This window comes from Melospiza melodia, unplaced genomic scaffold (genome assembly GCF_035770615.1).
Source record: "Melospiza melodia melodia isolate bMelMel2 unplaced genomic scaffold, bMelMel2.pri scaffold_18, whole genome shotgun sequence".
NCBI lineage: Eukaryota > Metazoa > Chordata > Aves > Passeriformes > Passerellidae > Melospiza > Melospiza melodia.
The window spans coordinates 2,381,831-2,402,181 of NW_026948525.1; the positions used below are offsets into that span (position 1 = coordinate 2,381,831).

Below are 20,351 nucleotides of genomic sequence, written 5' to 3' on the forward strand. Positions count from 1 at the left end.
CCTTCTAGAATCAATCAGTCCCCGATATGGAATGGCAAACAGGATTGATTCAGACCAGGAAACTCATATGACATCGAAGATATTGCAGAAAGTTGTTCAGACCCTGGGAGTAAAATTGGAATTACACGCTCCATGGCGTCCACAGAGTTCCGGTCAGGTTGACAGAATGAATGAAACTTTTAAAAGAGCTCTAGTTAAGCTAATGATTGAAACCCAAATGTCATGGACAAAATGTCTCCCTTTGGCCTTAATAAGAATTAGAACCCAGCCTCGTCAGGTCTGGGGTTGTCACCCTATGAAATGATGTTTGGGTTACCCTTCCGGACCTCACCCCAGAAGGTTGCCACCTTGTGGGATCTCAGCGCCTCAGGACTGAGGTGCAGAGTGACTGAGACCACCCTTGGGGGGCTCGGGAGTCCTGGAATGTTGCCAGAAGTGTCTGGTGGCTGGACTTTGATCCTACACAGGAGACGACACCTGTATGAGGATGGGCGGATTTCACTGGGTGAATGGTGAAGGGATAAGTTAATTAGAGTGAAACACAGGGTTTAGGATTTCTGTACAGGGGGGTCTAAGGAAGTAAGATGGAGGAATTGGGGTGTGTCCTGTCCTTCTTCTTCTTCTTCTTCTTCTTCTTGGCCTCCATCTTCTGTGGTGATGTTGGCACTTTGGGATTGGTTATTACTAAAACTGCACTGGTTAATAAGGGTAAAAAGTATTGGGGAGAAATGATAAATATTGTATACGTAACTTCGAGTATAAAGATAGGTGACTGCCCCGGGGGCTTGCAGTGTGCTCATGGCTGGCTGCTGAGCAGACCTCTGTCGGGCCAAGAGAAAATCTTTTAGACAAACAATTAATAAACACTGAGACCGAGAAAAGATCTGAAGTCTCTTCTCGTCCTTTGAAGCGCGGGCTGTCCAAGGCCACCCCAGGCCTTTCCAGGTCACCTAAACCGCCGAGAAACCGTCACCAACTATGAGGAAGGGGAAACCAATGCCAAGAAATAAGTTATGTCCATAGCACAAACTTTAGAAGGGCTAAGACATAAAGGGGCAATTCCTCAAACTACCACCCTAGATTTCAGAATCTGTAATATTTTACCTGGGGATTGGGTGATCATTAAGTCATGGAGAGATCAGCCTCTAACTCCCCAGTGGGAAGGTCCCTTTCAGGAACTGCTCACCACCAAATCGGCCATGTGAACTACAGAGCAGAGACGGACTCATGGCAACAGAGTCAAAGGCCCAGTAGAAGAGCCCAAAGAGTGGACTGTAACATCCAGGCCAGGTGAAACAAGATTGACTCTCAAGCTGAGACTGAAAGACAACCAGAAAAACACCAAGATGCCCAAAAAGTGGAGTCCAGCTTCCACCAGACACCTGTTTTCCTGTTTTCATGGGTGAGAATTACCAGCATTTTTTGAGGAGAAGTACACAAGGGACTGTAAAAAGTAATGGGACAACTTCTTTAATAAAAGAAGACAAAGGAAGGAGGGCAAAGCTGGGTTGGCCTCATTGTTTGCTGCCAAGAAGGCTCCATAGCCCTGCTGCGGGTAGCAACCCCGTAGGCATGGTAAGGTAGGGACAAAAGGACATACTGGACCTCTATAATTCCTCAATTGTCTTTTAATTCAACAGGGACTCATGGGCAAGACCGAGTTGGCCACTGTACTCACCCCTAAGATACACTGACTGTGGGATCTCAGCACCTCAGGACTGAGATGCAGAGTGACCAAGACCACCCTTGGGGGGCTCGGGAGTCCTGGAATGTTGCCAGAAGTGTCTGGTGGCTGGACTTTGATCCTACACAGGAGACGACACCTGTATGAGGATGGGAGGATTTCACTGGGTGAATGGTGAAGGGATAAGTTAATTAGAGTGAAACACAGGGTTTAGGATTTCTGTACAGGGGGGTCTAAGGAAGTAAGATGGAGGAATTGGGGTGTGTCCTGTCCTTCTTCTTCTTCTTCTTCTTGGCCTCCATCTTCTGTGGTGATGTTGGCACTTTGGGATTGGTTATTACTAAAACTGCACTGGTTAATAAAGGTAAAAGGTATTGGGGAGAAATTATAAATATTGTATACGTAACTTTGAGTATAAAGATAGGTGACCGCCCCGGGGGCTCGCAGTGTGCCCAGGGCTGGCTGCTGAGCAGACTTCTGTCGGGCCAAGAGAAAATCTTTTAGACAAACAATTAATAAACACCAAGACCGAGAAAAGATCTGAAGTCTCTTCTCGTCCTTTGAAGCGTGGGCTGTCCAAGGCCACCCTGGGCCTTTCCAGGTCACCTAAACAGCCGAGAAACCGACAACTGACTATGGGTAGCAGCCACATAGGCACGGTAGATGGGAGTCAAAGCCATACTGGACCTCTGTGATGTCCTTTTGTCCATTCCAAATAAGTGTGTCTGAGGAAAATCTGAGATTTTTTTTCACCTGTTCCCACTGTCCTTGCCCACATCAACAGATGCTGGTGTGACTCATTCAAGAGAGAGAGAAAATTTTTTACTTAATTGTTCAAGCAAAATGACTTAGAGAAAAAGAAAAGGGGGGAGTTTTATAGATGAGTGATTGTATGGCTGACTCTCACAATTAAGGGGTGAATATTAAATATATGTTAAGAGAAGTTTTGTAGATGTATAATTATCCTTCCCCTCCCCCTTTCATTGTTATCACAGGACAGCCTCAGTAGTTGGGGAATTTGGGAGGGTCAGCTTGTTACTATGGCAGCACCTGACCTCCAATCAAGGTGTAAGACAGTGATCTCCACCACTAGACAGAGAAAAAGGAGTCAATTGACAAGACTTTGGGAGGGGCTAGAGATATAAAAGACAGAGCATCCATTTTGTAGATGAGCACATGGTGACTGAATTCTTTGCTTCTGGCACTGTATTCTTTTCTTTATTCAGTCTTCTGTTGTATTTGAAAAGACATGAAAATCAAGACCCTTCTGTTGTATTTTGATAAGGACTTAATAAACCATTGAAAATATTGAAAGTGAAAATCATGTCTCACATGGGGTTGGGGAATCTGAGGCATGGCTGTCCACACTGGACTCCAGTTCCAATGTATAACTCTTCTGACATGGCCAGACCCCCTTAGGAGAAGCACTACAGCAATATCAGGAACAGAATGCTGCAATCACCTCTTCTCAAAAGAGAAAAGTAATAAAATACAGTCTTTAAAATAGGATTACATATTTCTTAGAAGCTCATTGAAATATTTCTCCGTAACTGTAAAAGGAAATCTTCCTGATGAACTGCTCCAGACCAGAGGGAAATCAAGGCAGAGCCATGGTTTGGCAGGACTTGCCTGATCCTAATGAGCTCTGAGTGCATTTGAAGCTGAGCCCTTGAACCTCAGGGCCTGAGAGGAGATTGCACAAATCTTTCCAGGAGTCAAAGTCAGAGGAAAGCCCCAAAGTGTCTCAAAGCATGAATGGGTCCCACTGAGGTCCCTCTCCAACACAGGCTCCTCATGGACTCCTTGCAGGAGAGAATTGGAGGCCAGGATGGCACAAAAACCTCTCAGAGATGGAGAGTGGAGAAAGAAAAATCCAAAGTACCTTAAAACCTTGAGTACCTCAAAGCATTAATGAGCCCCACTGAATGTCAGTACAAAGATCTCAAGGGACTCATTAAAATAGATAATTGGGGCAATGATTGCACAAACCTCTCACAGAGTCTGTATCCAAAGGGAAACACCAAGTACCTTAAAATAACTGAAGTACCTTGAAGCATTTAATGAGCCCCACTGAGTGTTGTTACTGACAAAGCCTCTCCAGGGATTAATTACAGCAGATAATTGGAGGCCATGATTGCACAAACCTCTCAGAGACTCCAAGGCAAAAGCCAAACCCAAAGTCCTTCGAAAAACCTGCAGTTCCGGGGAGCATTCAGGAGCCCCCAGGGCCATTCCTGAGCAAGGCTCCCCAGGGACTCCTTCCAGCAGATCCTTGAGGCCACTGGGATGTGGGCTAGGGGGGGATGCTGAGGGCAGGACAAGGGGCTGACAGTGCCCAGCCTGGCTGGGGCTGTGCCAGGAGGCCCCAGGGCCTCAGCAAAAGGTGTCTCCTCCCAGCCCTTGGTGGCACAGACCCTGCTGTGCCCCAGGGCACCAAGACTTGGCTTCTCTTTGTCCCCACCTGTCATCACTGCCTGCAGTTCTCTGATCTGCCTGGGGCCTGGGGACACTTTCTCTGTTGTGTTCCTCAGTGGGACCCATTAAAAGTCCAAGAAACCTTGGAATTGGATTCTGACTTGGAGTTCTGGAGAGGTTTCTTCAGCTCCCTCTCAGGCACTGATGTTCAGGGCCTCAGCACAAAGCCCCAGAGGCTCATTATAGTCCTTGTGCTCTGTCTGTGCTGCTGAGCTGGGTTGGGCTCCTGGCACAGAGGCAGCTCCTGGTAACCAAGAAGAGATTCAAAAGCACATTTCTCTTGATGAGCAGCTCTTCTGCCAGCCCAGCAGGACTGGGGCACTGCCTGCAGCCACCCCAAGCACAGCACAGAGGCACAGAGAGCTTCAATCAGTCAGGGCTGGGAAGGGGCTGAGAAGTGCCTGGGGCAGAATCACTGCCAGCCCTTGGCACAGGAACCTCTGGCTGCAGGACAATGCAGCTGCAGCTCCTGGAATGATCTCCTCAAGCTGGAACATCCCAATGCCTACAGACTCTGTGAGTACATTCTCTGATTGTCTCTTGTGCAGAGCAGCCAGGGGTGCCCAGGGCTGTCCTGCAGAGCAGGGTCCTGCAGCCCAGGGTGCTGTGCTGGGGCAGGGACTCTGCTGCCTGCCAGGGACAGCTCTCAGCCAGCCCAGGCAGCTGCTCCCAGTACTGGGGGATAAGATCTGGGTGGGAGGTGACAGCTGGTAAGGCTTGGAAGTGTTCTGCTTGTGTGGGGAGGATGCTGCATTGTTCAGGGCTGCTCTTAGCATGGCATTTAACTGCATCACATTTGCAAGTAGATTATACAGGGAGCATAGCAAGGCAGGGGCTGCATAAAAGCGAAAATCCTACTTTTTTAATATACTGCTCTGGATTGCCTGGATGGAGCCTATGGATTTTCACCTCTCAGTTCAGAATGGAACAATAAAAACATTTTGTCTCAGGTCTGAATAAAGCAGGCAGTGACAGATATCTGCACAGGGCCCCTTTGAGGCAGCATCAGTGTCTCTTTTCCAGCCTCCTCAGGGTTGCTCTGACATTCCTATCAGAGCCTGCAGAGCCAGAGCATCCCCTGGGCAGTGCCTGAGCTGGGAGGGGTCTTCAGGGCAGAGCTGAGCCCCCAGGGCTGGGCTGGGCTCTGTCAGCACTGGCAGGGCCCAGCCCTGGGCACAGGGAAGCAGCTGCTGGCAGGGACTGCTCCAGGCAGCAGAGCCCTGGGCAGGCAGTGGGGGGAAAGAGCCCCCAAGATGTGCTGGGATATTTAAAGTTCTCTCCAATCCCAACTATTCCATGATTACTTTTCTTACTGATCCCCATGCCAAGACACCTCAAATGTCCAACAGCAGCTCCATCAGCCACTTCCTCCTGCTGGCATTGGCAGACACGCGGCAGCTGCAGCTCCTGCACTTCTGCCTCTTGCTGGGCATCTCCCTGGCTGCCCTCCTGGTCAATGGCCTCATCATCAGCGCCGTAGCCTGCGGCCACCACCTGCACACGCCCATGTTCTTCTTCCTGCTCAACCTGGCCCTCAGTGACCTGGGCTCCATCTGCACCACTGTCCCCAAAGCCATGCACAATTCCCTTTGGGACACCAGGGACATCTCCTACAAAGGATGTGCTGCACAGCTATTTCTGATTTACTTCTTCCTTGGAACAGAGCTTTCTCTTCTGATCATCATGTGCTATGACCGCTATGTGTCCATCTGCAAACCCCTGCACTACGGGACCCTCCTGGGCAGCAGAGCTTGTGCCCACATGGCAGCAGCTGCCTGGGCCAGTGCCTTTCTCTATTCCCTGCTGCACACAGCCAATACATTTTCCTTGCCCCTGTGCCATGGCAATGTCCTGGGCCAGTTCTTCTGTGAAATCCCACAGATCCTCAAGCTCTCCTGCTCAAATTCCTCACTCAGGGAACTGGGGCTAATTGCAGTTAGTGCCTGCTTGCTATTTGGTTGTTTTGTGTTCATTGTTTTCTCCTATGTGCAGATATTCAGGGCCGTGCTCAGGATCCCCTCTGAGCAGGGACGGCACAAAGCCTTTTCCACCTGCCTCCCTCACCTGGCTGTTGTCTCCCTGTTCATCAGCACTGTCATGTTTGCTCACCTGAAGCCTCCCTCCCTCTCCTCCTCATCCCTGGATCTGGCTGTGTCAGTTCTGTACTCAGTGGTGCCTCCAGCCCTGAACCCCCTCATCTACAGCCTGAGGAACCAGGAGCACAATGCTGCTGTGAGGAGACTGATGACTGGGTGCTTTCAGGAACATTAAACTGCTGGTCAATTTCTGCAAATCACTTGTAATAAAACTAGTTTTTGATACTTCTTGTTGGTTTCATTTTGGAGATTTCTTTGTTTTAGTTTTTCCATTCTGTCCACAAAGAAACATCATTGCTTGTGCTATTTCTCATTTTGTTTCTCTCCACCTTCTCTGTGGCCACAGACTGTGTCAATGGGGGACTGCACTCTTGGTGTATTTAAAGGAAGTAAAGGATGTCCCAGCAAAATTTTCTGCAGAGATGCCCTTTTGTTGCCTTCTCTGGAGCTGCAGCAGCAATGTCTGTGTGCAGAGCTGGGGGCAGATCAGTGCTGGCACATCAGCCCTGCTCCTGCTGGCCACACCATTCCTGAGCCAGGCCAGGAGCCACTGGCCTTCTTGGCCACCTGGTCACACTGATGGCTCATGTCCAGCCTGCTGTTCATCAGTCCCTGCAGGTCCCTTTCTGCCTGGCTGCTGTTCAGCCACTCCATCCCCAGCCTATAGCACTGGGGTCAAATTGCAGGGCCTGGTACTTGGATTTTTAAACCTGAAATTGCTGGATTCAGCCCCTCAATCCAGCCTGTCCAGGTCTCTCTGCAAAGCCCTTCTATGCTCCCACAGATCAACACTCACATCCAGCTTGGTGTCATCTGCAAAGATGTGCTAGGTTCCAGGGGGCCCCTCAGTGTCACAATGGCCTCTTGGTTACACCACGCCCTGCACTGTCACACTGTTCTCCTTGGGTCCATGAGACCATGCAGAGCAACAATGGTCTCCTTGGTTCCGTGGGGCCCCAAAATGTGACAATGGACTCCTTGGTTCCATGGGGCTTCACATGTTCTTGTTGGTGCTGCAGTTTCACAGTGGCCCCTTGGTTCCATGAGGCCCCAGAGTGTCACAATGGCCCCATGGGTACATGAGGTCCCACACTGTCACCATGGTCTCTGTAGTTCCACAAGTCCCCTCAGTGTCACAATGGACTCCTTGTTTCCACGAGGCCACACAGTGTCACAACGTTCTTCCAGATCCCCTGAGGCCCCCTCGTGTCACAGTGGCCCCTTGGTGACACAGGATCCTGCACTGTCACAATGTCCCCTTAGTTCCATGAGGCCCCGCAGTGTCAGAATGGCCCCTTGGTTCCACTGGGCCCTGGAGTCTCCCAATGGTCTCCTTGGTGTTCTAGTGTCAAAATGGTGAAATCCCTTGGTTACACAAAGCCCTGCAGTGTCACAATGGCCTCTGTGGTTCCACAAGGACCCAGAGTGTCACGGTGCACTGCCTGGTTCCATTTGGCCCCAGAGCACCACAGTGGACCCCTGGTTCTGTGGGGCTGCATGGTGTCACCATGGTCCTCTAAGTTCCATGAGGCCTTGCAGTGTCACAATGGCCCCAGAGTGTCCCAATTATCAAAGAATGACATAATCAAATAGACTGGAAAAGACCTTTGGGATCATCAAGTCCAACCAATGCCATCCTGGCATAAATATTTCTGATTAAGGCAATTGTGTCCAATTATTACTATAATAGATAATACATATTTATATAAATATATCTGCCCATGACAGGAACCCTGTTAATGTCTGAGACATCCTGGGTCTTTGGCAGCCTGGGGACTCCTGGGATGTCACCGTGGAGCCCCCGTGAGTGCCTGTGAGAGTTCGGTGCCTTTGCAGCCCAAGGTCCCCTGGGATGTCACCATGGAATGGCTGAGACTGCCTCTGACGAGAGGGCTCTTTAGCATCCCCAGAAAGCCCTGGGAGGTCTCCATGGAGCCCCTGTCTCTGCCTGTGACATTCCAGCTCTGGAACAGCCTGGAGACTCTTGGAAGGTCCCCATGGAATCCCTCTGAGGGCCTGTGACAAATCTGATCCTAAGCAGGCAACCATCACCAGGCCCCCGTTGCTATGCTCAGTCCCTTGGCAGCTCCATGGAGACCCCATGCCAGGGGTGGTTGCCATGGACACCAGCTCAGATCTGCAGCCACAGCCCATTGCCATGGCAACCATTGGCAGCCCCATCCCCAGGCTCATGGGATCCCAGAATCACAGAATTGGCTGAGCTGGGAGGGACCCATCAGGATCCTCCCTCCAGTCCAACTGCTGGCCCTGCACAGAACACCCCAACAATGCCAGCCTGGGCCTGGCAGCGCTGTCCAAACGCTGCTGCAGCTCAGAGAGCCCTGGAGCTGGGACCCTTCCCTGGGGAGCCTGGGCAGGGCCCCAGCAGCCTCTGGGCAAAAACCTTTTCCTGACATCCAACCGGAGCCTGCCCCGACTCAGCTGCAGCATTTCCCCCCACTCCTGTCCCTGGGCACCAGAGGGAAGAGGTTCCCACAGCCCCAGCCAGGGACCCGCTCCCAAGGCTGTTGCCATGGCCACCAGGGCTGGGACCAGCTGGGATGCTTGGTTTCCAGGGGCTGGGGTGCAGGAATGAGATTCCCCAATTTTCTGCTCCTGCTAAAATCGCGCTGCCCTCGCTGCCCTCCCGCCTCCCATGGAAAGCACAAAAGGCAAAGATCCCAGCATGGAAGAAGAACAATTTATTGGGAACAGCAACCAGATAAGGAACAAACTGGAACAGCAACAACACTGATAACAGAAAGGATCAGAAAAACTATTTACAGGGAAAATTACAACACCACCTACTGTCTCTTTCCAGCCACATATTCACTCCTGCCTGGAAAGGACACCCTTCTCCTCAGGGGAGGGAGGGAGACAGTCCCTTTCCTGCCCCTAGCAATAACCTGATGTGGGAGTGAATATAATGACACAACCATGGCCAGACCCTCATGTTCTTGGACCCATATCATGTCATTGGCAGGGACAGGAAAAGGGACAGCTGTCTTCCCAGCATTGATGACAGGGAACATGGATCACCAGGGCTCTTCCCAAAGGGGATCTTCCAATGGGGGATGAAGCTGTAGCAGTGCAAGAAGCTTTTCCTGCAGTGGGGGCATTTGCAGGGCTTCCCTTACCGATGCCTCTGTTGGTGTTTGGTCAAATGAGAGCTCTGGGTGAAGCTCTTCCTGCACTTGGGACACTCGTAGGGCCTCTCCCTGGTTTGGATGCACCAATGGGTAACAAGGCTGATGTTTTCTCTAAAGCCCTTCCCACACTCAGGGCAGCGGAAGGGCCTCTCCTCTGTGTGAATCCACTGGTGCTTGACGAGAGTGGAAGTGGTGTGAAACATTTTTGGACACTCGAGGCACTCATAGGGCCGTTCCCCGGTGTGGATGTGTTGGTAGGTGATGAGCTCAGAGCTGCACCTGAAGCCCTTCCCACACTCCAAGAACTTGTAGGGCTTCTCCCCATCATGAAGCTGCTCCTGGGCCACCAGCTCCGAGCCCTGGCTGAAGCTCTGTCCACCTTCCTGGCGAGGGTGGGTCTTTCCTCCTCAGAGCAACCCAGGCTGGGTTTGGTGCCCCTCGTCCTGTCGGACCTCTGGGACTTTTCCTCTCCATTGGATTCCTGCGCAATAGAGCTGCTCAAAGTGGCCTCTTCCATGAGGTTCTGCTGTGGGGATTTGTCCTCCCTGGTCTCCATCCTCTGCTTCTTGCCTGCAGGAGGAAGGACAAGGACAGGATGGGATTTGCCTCCGTGCCACAGGGAAGGAGAAGGAGATGTCCCCAGTGCTTCCCCGGCAGGATGGCATTGGCAGCAGGGTTGTCCTGCAGCCGGGGGCCGTGCTGGGCTGGGAGATGGAGCAGGAGAGAGGGGAAAAGGGGCACTGACTTCTTCCTCACCTGCCTGGGTGTCCTGGGGCATTGTCTCAGTTTAAATAGACAGGTGTCTGCTAAGAAAGGCAAGAGCCTCCCTTGAAATGGAAAAAAGTAAACAACCTCTTTCCGAACTGTTATAATTTTGAAATTATGGGGCTCTAAGGCAACAGATATGGGACTAGGAATAACAGTTATGTAGCCGGAAAATTAAAATATAAATGCAATACTACAGAGAAAAAACACCGACAGATTCAGAATACGACCTGACACCCTGTGGGTCACAGTGGCAGTGACAGTCCCAATAAACGGTGGCTACAGTCTGCCTGCAGTGACAGGTGTGGCTCTGTTGAAGCAGGGATCCTGTAGGAAGGTGGTGTTTTCCTCTGAAGATCCAGTGGTGGTGGTGTTTGGCCTGGTCTTCCTATGGGAATCCTGTGGAAAAGGCTGACTCTTGTCTTCCAGCCCTCTGATTTTATCCAGATAGGAATGCTTGGCTCCTCCCTCTGGGCAGAGCTTCTCACAATGGGATGATGGAATTTTATCAGTCATGCAGTGGCACTCAATGGCCCATTAACAGAAGATATCTCCTGGGAGGGAGGATGGGTTTTGGAAGAGATAAAGAAAACTGCCGAATTAACAGAAGGTAACTGCCCCATCAGATAGGAATGGAATACATGCCCCATGTTCAACTTAAGATAGCTGGGAAATGCTTTGCAGAATTCTGTGTCTGTGTCTCTGTGTTCCTGTGTATTTTACACTCAAAGTCCCCCAAATTTCCAAGAAGTTTTCCCAGGGGTGTTGTCTTGTCCCTGTGTCCATCTGCACCTCCCTATGTCACTCTGTCACTGTCACCTCCACACACCTCTGAGCCCACTGGCGCCTTCCAGGTTTGCACGGAATCCCTCCCTCCTGCCCTCCAGCACCAGCAATGACCATGGCAGGGAGCTCAGAGCAGGAGCACCCAGGCCAGGGCTAATGCCTGGATCAGGAGCACCTGGCAGAGGCAGGAGGAATCCCCCATTCCAGGGGCTGCAAGGGGGGCACCCGTGTCCCCTCCCAGCCCCAGGGCTACAGACCAGGGAGGAGATGCCTCAACTGCCTCAGCTGAATTGATCCCCTCAGCCCTTGGCCCGGGAAGTCTCTGGCTGGAGCACAATCTCTAGAGGAGAGTTCCCACAAGGAAGATAAAGAAAGGAATTGTTTCTTCCCTTTCTCTCATCCCTGCCCCGTGTGCTGATTTGCTTGTCATCTCTTAGCAAAACCAACAAAAAAGCATCTGCAATGAGGTGTTTCCTAGGGTCAGTTCCTAAATGGGGCCAAAGGAAGGTTTCCTGCCACAGAAAAAGTAAGCAATGTGGGATTTGTTCAGACAGTTGAAAACATGACATTTTCTAAACACTGGAAATCCAGAGACTATAAAAACAGAGTGTGCAGTTTTAATGGTCTCTCCCTCCTCCCACTGATTTGTCACATCCCAACTCCAAAGGAGCAGATTATGGAAAGAAGACTCCAACAGCGGGTGTTGGAGGCTTAATCCCAGAGACAGGAAGAAAGAGTTAAATTGGGAAAAGATCTCCAATTGTTTTCCTATCATAATGACGACAAATAGCTCTGTAGTCCATGTGCAATATGGATGAAGAGGCACGTTCCTGGTTTTTAATGCCAAATTGCAGTACTTTGGAACATCTTTCTGGATGAGAACAAACCACAGGCCAATAACTGACCCACTTTTTTTTTAATGATTTCCCAAATCAGAAATCATTCAAATTCTACAAAGATGTCTTTCTCTGCAAGTGTCCCAGATTGCAAGGCAAGATGCATTCTATTTGCCATCTGTATGGCAGTTTTCCTTATCTCTTCCACAACCACTCCTCCCTCCTGGGGGGACATCTGCTGATAACAGGCTATTGAATGTCACTGCATGACTGATAAGAACTACATCATCCCATTGGGAGATGCACTGCCGAAAGGGAAGAGCCAAGCATTCTAGCCAGCTAGAATCTGGAGATTCTGGAATAGCAGCACAACTTCTCCACTGGATTTCCCAGAGGAACAGTGGCTGCCTCTTCTTCCACTGGATCCTCAGAGAAAGAATACACCCTTTTCTACAGGACCCCCTGCTCCAACAGAACCTGACACTCCAGGAGGACTGCAGCCACATTTCCAATTGGATTGCTACCAACACCCTGACCAACAGGGTGTCAGGTTGTGTTCTGACTCTCTAAGTGCGGTTTTAGTTTACTGCATTGTTTATTTTATCCTTTTATTTTCTTCTCTATGAAAGAACTGTTATTTCCTGCTCCCATATTTTTTGCCTGAGAGCTCCCCTCAATTTAAAATTTCTAGCAATTCGGTGGTGGTGGGGATTTTACATTCTCCATTTCAGGGGAGGCTCCTGCCTTCCTTAGCAGGCTCCTGTCTTTCCAAACCAAGACAGCAGGACAGAAGGCACTTTGATTCCTTTTGTCCCAAGTTTCTCCTGAGTTCATGACTTCAGATGATCAGGAACAGCCACAGCAGCACAAAAGCAGCTGCAATGAGCAGGATCAAATTCCCCAGGTCACCATTAAATGCACTCGATCCACACCTTGCACAGCCCAGCAGCAATTCCTGCCTGTGCCCACAGTTCTGGCTCAGCCTGAGGGGCATCGCTCTGGTGTGTGCGGGGCCGGCTCCTGCAGGACACAGTGCTGGGAGCTGCTCTGTGTCCCGCAGCTTTAGCATCTCAGGCGCCGCTCCACAGCTGTGGGGCTGTGCCACCACTGTTCCATGGCTGTAGTTCCTGTGCCACCACTGTTCCATGGCTGCAGTTCCTGTGCCACCACTGTTCCATGGCTGTAGCTCCTGTGCCACCACTGTTCCATGGCTGTAGTTCCTGTGCCACCACTGTTCCATGGCTGTAGTTCCTGTGCCACCACTCTTCTTCCTTTTCTATGCTCACTCCACTGCTGCTCAGAAGCTGTGCTGTGCTGTTTCAGCACGGTTCCTCTGCTCTTTCACGGCTGCTCCACTGCTGCTCCAACACTGCTCATCTCCCACTGTTCCACTGCTCCTTCTCTGCTCCTCCCCTGCACCCCTGGTGTTCCACAGATGCTGCTTCTGTTCTAGTGCTGCTGCCACAGCTGCAGAGTCACAGAGTGGGGAACATTTGGGCAGCACCACTGTGGTGTCACAGAGACCGGGAAAATGGGACTGGCACAGCTGTGCTTTCTTAGAGAGGGGAACACTGGGGCTGCCACTGCTGTGGTGCCATAGTGAGGGGATCTTTATGGCTGACACCACAGTGGTATCATACACATGGGAACGCTGGGGCTTCCAGTGCTGTCTTGTCATTGAGAGGAGAATATTGGTGCTGCCTCTGCTGTGGAGTCATAGAGAGGAGAACGTTGGGGCTGCCAAAGCTGAGGTGTCACAGACAGGGGATGCTGGAGCTCCCACCACTGTGATATCACAGACAGGGCAATGTTGGGGCTGTCAAAGCTGTGGTGTCACAGGCAGGGGATGCTGGGGCTCCCACTGCTGTGGTATCATAGAGAGGGGAGTGTTTGGGCTGCCATCCTTGTGGGCTCAAAGACAGAGGAACCTTGGGGCTGCTACCCCTGTTTTGTCATATCCCTGTTTTACATAGAGAGGGTAATCTTGGGGCTGCCACCGCTGTGGTGTCATACAGAAGTCAATGTTGGGACTGCCAACTCAGTGGTATCACAGAGAGGGGAATGTTGAGGGAGTCACCGCTGTGGTGTCACAGACAGGGGAGCATTTGGGGCTGCCACCCCTGCAGTGTCATAGAGAGGGGAATGTTGGGGCTGCCACTGTGGTGCTGTCATAGAGAGGAGAACGCTGTGGGTGCCACCTCTGTGGTGTCACTGTCAGGGAAACACTGGAGTTGCAATTGCTTTGATGTCATAGACAGGGGGACATTGGTATTGCCACTGTTGTCATGTCACAAACAGGGGAACTTTGAGGTTGCCACCACTGGGGTGTCACTGACAGGGAAACACTGGGGCTGCAAATGTTGAGGAGTCACAGAGAGGGGAATGTTGGAACTGCCACTGTGGCGCTGCCATAGAGAGTAGAACTTTGGACGGCCATCCCTGCAGTGTCATAGAGAGGGGAACTTTGGGGCTTCCACTGCTGCGGTGCCACAGAGAAGGGGACATTGGGACTGCCACAGCGGTGGTGTCACTGGGAGAACTTTGGGGCTGCCACCACTGTGGTATCACAGACAGGTGAAGGTTGGGGCAGCAACTGCTGTGGTGTCAGAGAGAGAGGGATGTGGGGCTTCCACAGCTGCAGTGTCACAAAGAGGAGGAAGTTGTGGCTTCAACTGCTGTGGTGTCACAGAGAGGGGAACGTTGGGGCTGCTACTACTGTGTTTTCATAGACAGGGCAATGTTGGGTGTCCCACCGATGTGGTGTCAGAGAGATGGGAACATTGGTGCTGCCAGCACTGTTTTCTCATAGAGAGGGGAATATTTGATCTGTCACTGTGTTGGTGTCATACAGAGGGGAACGCTGGGGGTGCCACCTCTGTGGTGTCACAGAGAGGGGGAAGAGGGGTGGCACAGCTGTGTTGTCACAGAGACAGGAACACAGGGGCTGCAACCACTGTGGTGTCATAGAGAGGAGAATATTGTGGCTCTCACTATTGTGGTGTCACAGAAACACCACAATGTGACACCACAGGACAGCCACTGCTGTGGTGTCACAGAGAGTGGAATTTTAGAGCTACCACAGCTATGGTGTCACAGAGAGGAGAACATAGGAATTGCCACCCTTGTGGTGGGACAGAGAGGGGACCGTTGGAATTGTCACTGCTGTGGTGTCACATAGAGGGGGACATGGTCCTGCCCGAGCCGTGGTGTCACAGAGTGGGGCACACTGTGGCTGCCACCCCTGTGGTGTCACAGACAGGGCAATGCTCAGTCTTGAACCGCTGTGGTATCGTAGAGAGGGGAACATTGATGTTGCCACCACTGTTGTGTCACAGACACGGGAACACTGCCAAACCTCCCCTGGTGCTTTGCCCACTCCAGTGCTGCTCCTCTGTGACACTGCAGGGCCTCCTGGGGATATTGTCACACTGCAGTGTCTCCTGGGGACATTGTCACACTGCAAACCCTCATGGGACTATAGCGGCCGTGTGACACTCCAGAGTCTTGTAGAATCCAGAGACTCCTTTGGGACCATGGGCCTCCATGGAACCAAGAGGAGACTGTGAAACTCTGGGGCTTCATGGAACCATCCATTGTGATACCTCAGGGCCTCATGGTTCCCAGGAATCCTCGTGAAACTACAGGATGAAATGGAACCAAAGGGACACTGTGACACTGTGGGTTCTCATGGAATCCAGAGGCCCTTTTGACTCAGTGAGACCAGTTGGAAACAAGGATCCTTTGGGATACCTCAGGGCCTTGTGGTATCCAGTGATCCTTGAGACATCATGGGGCCTCATGGAACCACAGGGACCCAGGAACACTGATGACAGAAGGCCTGACAATGTCACAATGGCCCCTTGGTTCCATGCAGCCCTGCAGTGTCACAAGGGCCTCTTGTTTCATGGTACCCCACAGTGTCACAATAGTCTCCTTAGTTCTGTGGTGCCCCACAGTGTCACAATGCTTTGCTTATTCCATGAGGCCTCGTAGTGTCACAATGGTCTCCAGGATTCCAAGAGTCCCATCAGTGTCACAATGGCTCCCTGATTCCATGAGGCTGTGAAGTGACTTAATGATGGTTCCATGGTTCCATGGTTGCATGAGGCCTTGCAATGTCACAGTGGACATTTGGTTCCATGGGGTCTCACAGTGTCACAATGGCCCCTTGTTTCTATGACACCCCAAAGTGCCATAATGGTCTCCACAGTTCCATGAGGCCCTTTGGTGTCACAATGGACCCTTGGTTTGATGGGGCCCCTCAGTGGCACAATGATCCCTACATTCCATGGAGTCACACAGTGTCAGTATTGTCCCCTTGGTTCCATGGGGCCCAGCAATGTCACCGTGGTCTCCATGGTTCCATGAGGTCCCAGAGTGTCACAATGGTCCCTTGGTCTCACAGGGCCCCACAGTGTGACAATGGTCCCTTGCTTTCACAGGGCCCCACAGTGTCACATTGGTCCATTGCTCTCACAGGGCCCCAGAGTGTCACAATGGTCCCTTGGTTCCATGGCCCTCTACTGCTGCATTCTCCCTCCCCTTCTCAGGCTGCCCTGCCAGCTGAGAAATGCTCCTTGGGCCTCAGCCTTGGCCAACAGCCCCTGGGCTCAGTTCCTCTGCAGCTCATCACAAACACTGTCTGCCCAAGGCACTGCTGCTGCCCAACCAGCTCCTGGGTCCTTTAGCAGCAGCCCTTGGGACCTGTTTCTGTTCCCTCAGTGGCATAAGATCCCTGTTCTCACACTGCCGAAGAAAGCAGTTGATGCCAAGTGTGGCCAGGATGAGCCATTGCTGGGACTGAAGCCCCTCTTTTGGGGCCCTGCAAACAGCGCTCCAAAAGGAGCCCTTGGAGCTCTCCTGGGCCAGTCACTCCCTCTGAGTGGGGCCTCTCCCAGCCAGGAACTCTCCTGTTTGCTGCACTCGGGGATCCTGAACAACCACAGAGCCTGGGCCGATCCCCCCACTCCTCCAGGCTCAACCCTTTGCCCTTTGCTGGGGAGATGCCAAAGGATCCACGGTGAGCATTGCCTGCCCTCAGGGGAATTGCTCACAGGTGCCTTGGACTGACTCTTTGTGTCTGTGTGCACACAGGAGTGCCTGTGCTGGGCAAATATGGCAGAAATGCTGCTCTCTGAGGGGCTTGACTGCCTTGGATGGCTGTAGGTAAGGGTGAGTCACAAACTGTAAGCTAAGTTAAATGCTACTAAGTGTTTTTCTTTTGCTAAGTAGTGAAGTTTAACATAAGTTATAAGCTAAGCTGAATATTGTTAAGTGTTTTTCCACTGTAAAATCGTTAAGTCCTAGGTTATAAGTAAGGTTAAGTACTGTCAAGTGCTGTTATTTTGCTAAATACTGAAGTCTAAGGTATCAATCAAGGCCTGTTAAATTTGAGTTCTGTTTAGCTTTTAGGCTGCATTCATTTTATCCTTGCTCTCACTGTCCTTTAGGCACACATTCAGGTGCACAAATTTCGAAAGTTCGTAGTTCGAATTTCTGGTTTGATTGCCTGGATTTTGATTGGGTTTGTTGTTGCTTCATTTCCTTGGTGTGCCTGAAGTGTCCAGTCAGGAGCAGAGTGACTCTTGCCATGGAACTCTTTGCTGCTGTCCCTTAATATTCAGTCTGGTTTTTGCTGATCCCTTGCTGGGGATTTTTTCAGCGCTCTCAAGGCCTCGTTGGTAACAGGGTGAAGGAGCCCTGGCCCAGGCTCTGGCCCTGGGGGACACGGCGCTCCCTGTCCCCCTGTCCCACCCCCAGGGCCCTGGCCCCCCATCCCCGTGTCAGGCTCTGGGGTCGATCTCGTGGAACATCCTCTGGGGGAGGCTACTGGGCTGGGGGCTGGGGGACCCGGGGGGACAAGGGACCCCGCTGTGCATGAGCAGGGTTGGACTGTTCTGGGGGGAGCTGTGGGGGGGGGGCAGGGCAGAGTGACCTCCCCAGGGACCTCACACAGTCCCTGTGATGTCACACAGCTCCTGTGATGTCACAGTGCCCCTGTGATATCACACTGCCCCTGTGATGTCACACAGCATCATGTGATGTTGCAGAGCTCCCCTGTGATGTCACACTGCCCCTGTGATGTCACACAGCCATCTGTGATGTCACACATCCCCTGTGATGTCACACAGCCTCCTGTGATGTCCACAGCCCACTGTGGAATGTCACAAAGCCATCCTGTGTCACAGACCCAACACTGGCACATCCCTCTTTGATGTCATACAGCTGTGCTGTGATGTCACAGAAAGCTCTGTGATATCACAAAGGAACACAATGATGTCACTGTCCTGGGATGTCACAGCCTGTTCTGTGATGTCACTCAGACACCCAGTGATGTCACAACCCACTCTCTGATGTCGCAGAGCCACCCTCCATGATAGTAGAGTCTGCAGTATGGCCTAATACCCTACTCTGTGATGTCACAGCAACCTCTGTGATGTCATAACCCCTCAGTAATATCACAGAACCCTATCTGTGATGTCATACTGCCACTCTGTAAAGTCCGTGGAGCCCCGCCTGGCCTGGGCGTTGCTGCTGCCGCCCTCTGGCAGCCGTGCCCTTGGGCAGCAGCGTGCGGCAAGGGCCGGGCTGAGCCCTGCCGGGCCAGCAGCCCGTGTGGCCACAGCGCCGGCAGTGCCGCTGGCAGGGAGCTGTGCCGCTGGGGCCGTGACAGGCTCTGTGTTCACAGGCATGGCCGGGCGGCGCCTGAGGGGGCAGCAGCAAGAGCTGCGGCTGATTTGCAGTGGTGAGTGAGGGCAGCGGGCTGACAGCGGGGGCTGCCGGGGGAGCTGCAAGCGCTGCCCCAGCTGCCGAGGGCTCTGCTCCTTGTGCGGACATGGAGCGGCGTGGGCAGAGCACACAGAGATTTCAGGGCCACCTTGGGCATCCGTGGCCAGCAGCTTCGGGCCGGTGCCCTTGGTCCCTGCTGCCTCCTGGCCATGGCTAGAGCCGGCTGGGATGGCCCTTGCAGGGGGCTCTCCTCGGCTCCCTGCAGATCCGGGATCTGACCGTGGCTCTGTCCCTCTCTCTTGCAGCCCTTGAACTGCTGACAGAGGACATCAGCAGTGCCATGTCAGACGTGGCACTAGAAACACTGTATGGCCTCCAGGCACTGCAGAGTGAGCGATATTCCCTCTTCCAGAGGCTGCAAGATCACCTCCGCAGGACATGGAGGACACGGCCTCGTCTGTCGGGGCTCGGCTGGCTGCGCTGCTGCAGCTCTGCAGAGAGCTGATGCCAGAGGCTCTGTCTGCTGGGGCCACCTGAGCCAGCGGGAATTTTCCATTTCTTTAAGATTGTTCTTTTCTTCTTTTTGTTTTTTTTTTTTTTTCTTTAGTATATGAATATAGAGTGTGTTATAATACACAGACTCCCAGGAGCTTTCTTTTGCTACCCAGGATCTGCAGGGCATAGGGGAAGAGGGGGAGAAAGGTACCTTGACTCAGCCAGCTGCCCAGGCGTGCAGTGTTGCAGGGAAAATGGCCAGAAGCCCCTTGGCCTGTGGTGGTTCTGCTGAAGCCTTTGTGCTGGTGACAGAGCGGCTGGGCAGGGGCCGGGGCTGCGGGGATCCCAGCCAGAGCGGTGCCTGGAGATGGCCACAAGCCCTGTGCCAGGCAGGAACCACCCTCTGTATCCTCCTGCCCGTGTGCTGCTGGCTGCCTTGCTGAGGGCTCCCAGGTGCCTCTGGATGGGGCTGCTCTGGAGCTGCTGTGGGGCTGCGGCGCTGCTGCCGGGCAGCTTGGCCGGGCTGGGGCAGCCCCTGAGGGGCTGGGGCGCTGGCAAGCCCTGAGCAATGGGCTGTCAGAGGCCACAAGCAGCCCCCCGGCAGCCACCTTGTTCCTGCCAGAGCTGACTTGCAAGAGGGATCCTGGGCACTCTGGCACTAACAGCATCAGTGTTGTTGGAAACCCAAATGCGGGGAAATCTCAGACCTTTGGTCTTGTCAGCAAAGCTTAGAATTAAACACAGGATTTGATCGGAGACCTTGGAAAGGGCTTCCAAACTTAGGTGCTAGAAGCGAGAATGCAGATTCATAGTATAAAACAGAGACACCTTAAGCTAAGTGGAGGAAAGTTTAGCATTTTAGAGTTTAACGTATAGAGAAAATAAAAGTAGTTGCAACTGTAAACACCTAGTTTAGACTGCAGTGCTGTAGGTTTGTGTGTCAGAACATGACTGGCTGAAAAAGCTTACACTGTAGCATGAGTCCATAGGTTGAAATACTGAAGGATTGGGTCAGAAACATACATAGCTTTGTTGCAATGTTTTATTGGCTAATAAATCATTTAAAGATTTGTAACTTGAAGTCTTGTTACCTTCTGAGCCATGCAGTGGAGATGTGAGACAAACTCACCCTTCCTGTCTGTGTAGAAGACAAGAAACATATACGGCATAATCTAAAACACTCAGAGGTCCGCTCTCTAGCTTGTTTGAAACTCCTTCAACTCCCGAAATTGTGATTTAGCTACAAAGAGATGACAAGGACTCTTAGTGCTGGCTCTTTGACTCCAGAGCAGCTGCTTTAGAATCTTTCCCATAACCCTGTGTAGTCATGTGCCAG

At 52.0% G+C, this 20,351-nt stretch overlaps 2 protein-coding genes across 2 annotated transcripts in view; one reads left to right on the forward strand and one right to left on the reverse strand.

Moving 5' to 3' along the window:
• Nucleotides 1-5,842: 5,842 nt before the first annotated feature.
• LOC134433462 (olfactory receptor 14J1-like) lies at nucleotides 5,843-6,361 on the forward strand (the record flags this gene model as incomplete). The annotated part of the gene is made up of 1 exon (XM_063182317.1): nucleotides 5,843-6,361. A coding segment is annotated over exon 1 (519 nt), but the record flags the coding sequence as incomplete, so codon positions are not given.
• A 3,141-nt stretch (nucleotides 6,362-9,502) lies between these two features.
• Nucleotides 9,503-20,351, reverse strand: part of LOC134433476 (zinc finger protein 572-like) — a gene marked incomplete at both ends in the record, with an annotated part of 41,983 nt that continues 31,134 nt past the window's right edge. The window contains one exon of the mRNA XM_063182331.1: nucleotides 9,503-9,735. Within this exon, the coding sequence (XP_063038401.1) occupies nucleotides 9,503-9,735 (233 nt within the window). The remainder of the gene's footprint in view (nucleotides 9,736-20,351) is intronic.